The sequence below is a fragment of the Stegastes partitus genome, unplaced genomic scaffold (genome assembly GCF_000690725.1).
Source record: "Stegastes partitus isolate 25-593 unplaced genomic scaffold, Stegastes_partitus-1.0.2 Scaffold3957, whole genome shotgun sequence".
NCBI classification, from domain to species: Eukaryota; Metazoa; Chordata; class Actinopteri; family Pomacentridae; genus Stegastes; species Stegastes partitus.
This window is the reverse complement of record NW_007581688.1, coordinates 14-3,727: the sequence shown is the minus strand read 5'-3', so window position 1 is coordinate 3,727 and position 3,714 is coordinate 14. Positions and strand designations below refer to the sequence as shown.

At 40.7% G+C, this 3,714-nt stretch overlaps 1 protein-coding gene across 1 annotated transcript; it reads left to right on the top strand.

The window, feature by feature from the left end:
- Positions 1–4: 4 nt before the first annotated feature.
- On the top strand, positions 5–3,322 carry LOC103376353 (cytosolic 5'-nucleotidase 1A-like; the record flags this gene model as incomplete). The annotated part of the gene is made up of 5 exons (XM_008306724.1): positions 5–22; positions 1,390–1,510; positions 2,109–2,237; positions 2,323–2,507; positions 2,897–3,322. Coding segments are annotated over 5 exons (771 nt in total), but the record flags the coding sequence as incomplete, so codon positions are not given.
- Positions 3,323–3,714: the final 392 nt, after the last annotated feature.

The window sequence follows — 3,714 nt, the reverse complement described above, 5'->3', positions numbered from 1 at the left end:
TCCTGCCTTCCTCTTTGTCAAGGTCAGACTCTGTTTAGGGAAAGAAGCTGAGAAAGACACAAAGGCTGAGAACAACTCTTGTTAAGTCAGAATTAGTTATATTAATCAAACACAGAATTAAGGACGTCATCTCAAACACAAAATGTCCTTCTTTTTTTTTTAATATACACTGCTGGAAAAACACTTTATATTTCGATACTAAATTATTACGGAGGATAAGTTGATGTTAACAGTACAATGTCCTCAAATAATCATGCAATGAAAATACAACAATACAACGGAAATACTTAGTTGAAACTGGAAGTTTACACACACTGTATAAAAAGACACAAACTTCTTTTTTCTCACTTTCTGACATTAAATCAAACTAAATTTTATCTGTTTTAGGTCAGTTAGGATTACCAACATTATTTGCTAAATGCCACAATATTGAGAGAGAGAATTTTTTAGAGAATTTTTCTATTGTTTTATTTAAAGTCAGAAGTTTACATATATTTCCTTAGCATTTGGTAGCGTTGCCTTTAAACTGTATGACTTGGGTCAAACATTTTGGGTTTCCTTCCACAAGCTTCTCACAATAGTTTGATGCATTCTGGTCCATTCCTCCTGACAGAACTGGTAGAACTGAGTCAGGTTTGTAAGCTGCCTTGCTCCACCTTTTCAGTTCTGCCCACAAATGTTCTACAGGATTGAGATCAGGGCTTTGTGATGGCCACTCCAAAACATTGACTTTGTGAAGCCTCTTTGTAACTAATCTGGTGGTATGTTTCGAGTGATTGTCCATTTGGAAGACCCATTAGCGCCCAAGCTTTAACTTCCTGGCTGAAGTCTTGAGATGCTTCTTCAATATTTCTACATAATGTTCGTTCCTCATGATGGCATCTATTCTGTGAAGTGCACCGGTCCCTCCTGCAGCAAAACACCCCCACCACATGATGCTGCCACCCCCGTGCTTCACAGTTGGGATGGTGTTCTCAGGTTTCCCCCTTTTTCCTCCAAATGTAACAATGGTCATTAAGGCCAAACAGTTCAGTTTTAGTTTCATCAGACTACAGGACATGTCTCCAAAAAGTAAGCTCTTTTTCCCTGTGTGCATTTACAAACTGTGATCTGTCATTTTTATGTTCCTTCTGGAGTGATGTCTTCTTCCTCTCTGAGCATCCTTCCAGCCCATGACAGTCCAGGACTGGTTTAACTGTGGATAATGACACTATCTTACCAGCTTCAGCAGCATCTTCACAAGGCATTTTGCTTTTGTTCTGGGGTTGATAAGCACATTTCACACCAAAACACTTTATCTCTGGGACACAGAACCCGTCTCCTTCCTGAGTGGTTATTTAGCATTTATTCAACTGTCTTTTAATTTCATGAATCCTGTTGTGATCTCAGGCTCTGAAGGAAGTGAATGCTAAACTTAAAGAGCTTTACCCTGAGAGTGAGGAGCTCTTTAAGGTCATCCTCATCAGTGACAACTCATCAGACTCACTCAGCGGGGCTATCAGAAAACATGGTGAGTCGCTGATACACCCAAACAATACCGCAGGCACATTCACCCAAGGATCTAAGGATCTAGTTATACTGTATATACCTGACAAACAGCTGATAAGTTCAAATAGAAAATAACACATGTTTAATTTATTTAAGTTTCCTGTTTGTTGATACGTTCACCTCTTTCTAGTTGCGCATAAACCAAATGTGACTAGATCTTTAATGTGAACCGGTTTTACGTGTAAGGTCAGGATTCTTTGCAGGGATTTTACACGGAACACCTGTTGCAGTAACCACAGCATAAGGAAACATTTGCATTTAGACAATCCAGGAGAATCTGGTTTTCATTCTGTCACCTTCTCAAGTAAAACCACTTTGGAGCTCATCCATTATTAGACGTACTTGAGCTAGTACTTGGTGAAATAAACAGCCCAGCAGTGCATGCATGTCATTCCTAAGGTCAACCAGTCAGTGCATATATTTAATCAACAGAACTGTAAAATCACATATATGTGTAATGTATCCTTATGATAATGAATGTGTAATTTAATTAGTAGAGCGCTACCAGCTCCATCAGAACATTTTGGGGAATCTGATTGTCCAATGATTCTTGTTTGCAGGGCTGCAAGACCTCATTACTCCTCTGGCTGTGAGTGAAGACGATCTTATTAGTGAGTTAGAGGGACACAGTGCCCACCTCTACCTGTCTGCTGAACCAGGGCTGAAGGTTCAAGAAGCACTGAACCAAGGTAAAGATTATCAAACCAATGAGAGCACAAGCACCTTTCAGCACTGATAGCTTTAACAGTGACTGTACGTGTTACTGTTAATCAGGCATAGCAGCAGCTATCATGAAGAGCCCAGACGACATCAAGACGCCTGCAGAGAATCAGCTGCGTGTTGCCTTCGACGGCGATGCTGTCCTCTTCTCCAATGAGTCGGAGCGAGTTTTCCAGAGTGGAAAACTACAAGGATACTTGGAGCACGAGAAGAAAAAGGTTGAAGATCCAATGAATCCGGTAACACATTCAGTCATCTATGAATCTTTCATGTTATTACCTTTTAACTATTGAAAAAGCTCAAAAGAACTCCCTCAGCTGTTTATATGACTAAACACAATGATGTTAAAGAATTCAGTCGTATTTATTTTTATGTTGGTATTCTAATATTCTGATTTATAATATACCATAACTGGAGTGACAGCACACTGTCTGCTCTCTACGTTGTCATCTTGCTCTCCTGTGTGTCTCCGATCATGAATGTTAACTTCTGTTTTAGAAGAAGATCCACGTCAGATTACACTGATATCAGTTACATGTTCCTATGATACGACTAATCTCAACTTACTTTGCTGTTTTGATCAAAATTTGCAGCACATCATTGCTCCTCTTCTCTCTTCTGTCCTCAGGGGCCATTCAGGAAGTTGTTGGAGGTTTTGGAAAGACTGAAGACGAAGCTTCAGGATAAAGGCCTGTACAGGGACTGCCCCATTCGTACCTACCTGGTGACGTCTCGTGGTGCGGGCTGTGATGGTTACAGGGCCTTGAACACTCTGCGCATGTGGGGTCTGGAGATGGATGAGGCTGTCTTTGTGGGAGGGAGTAACAAAGGTCCCACCCTGGAGAAGATCAGGCCCCACATCTTCTTTGATGACCAGCAGCGCCACATTGAAGTTGCATTGGAGGTTGGCACCGTGGCATGTCATGTGCCCACCAGCTCACAGTAACCAAGAGAGAACCAACGGCTGATTATATTGTAGCTGACAGAGAGATGTGAACGACATGCTCCTATAATTTCTGAAAGAAGCAATAAATAAACAAATACAATAAACCTGTTTGAGTGTTGTTGTTGTTGTTATTGCAGTAGTAACTGTTAATGTATATATTGCTGCGGCGTCCATAAAATGCATCTTTCTGAATCACCTGTTGGGGAAAAGCGAGTAAAGAGAAAAAAAAGCAGAAAAATGAATGCAGGAAGAAGGTGTTTGATGACTTGAATCAGCAGATCAAACGACAACAGACGCCATTTTGAGAAGGCTTGTTGGTAAAAAAATAATCTGTAACGTAAGTGAGTCATTTAAAAAGATATCCTGCATGATGTGGCTACCAGCAGATTTTCCAGGATGTAGTCGGCCTTCCACAAACTGTTAATCCTCCGTTGAAACATTTTAAAGCCTAAATATGCCAAAATGAAGTACGATGCTTGTCAGATAGGTGTGTCCGGGAT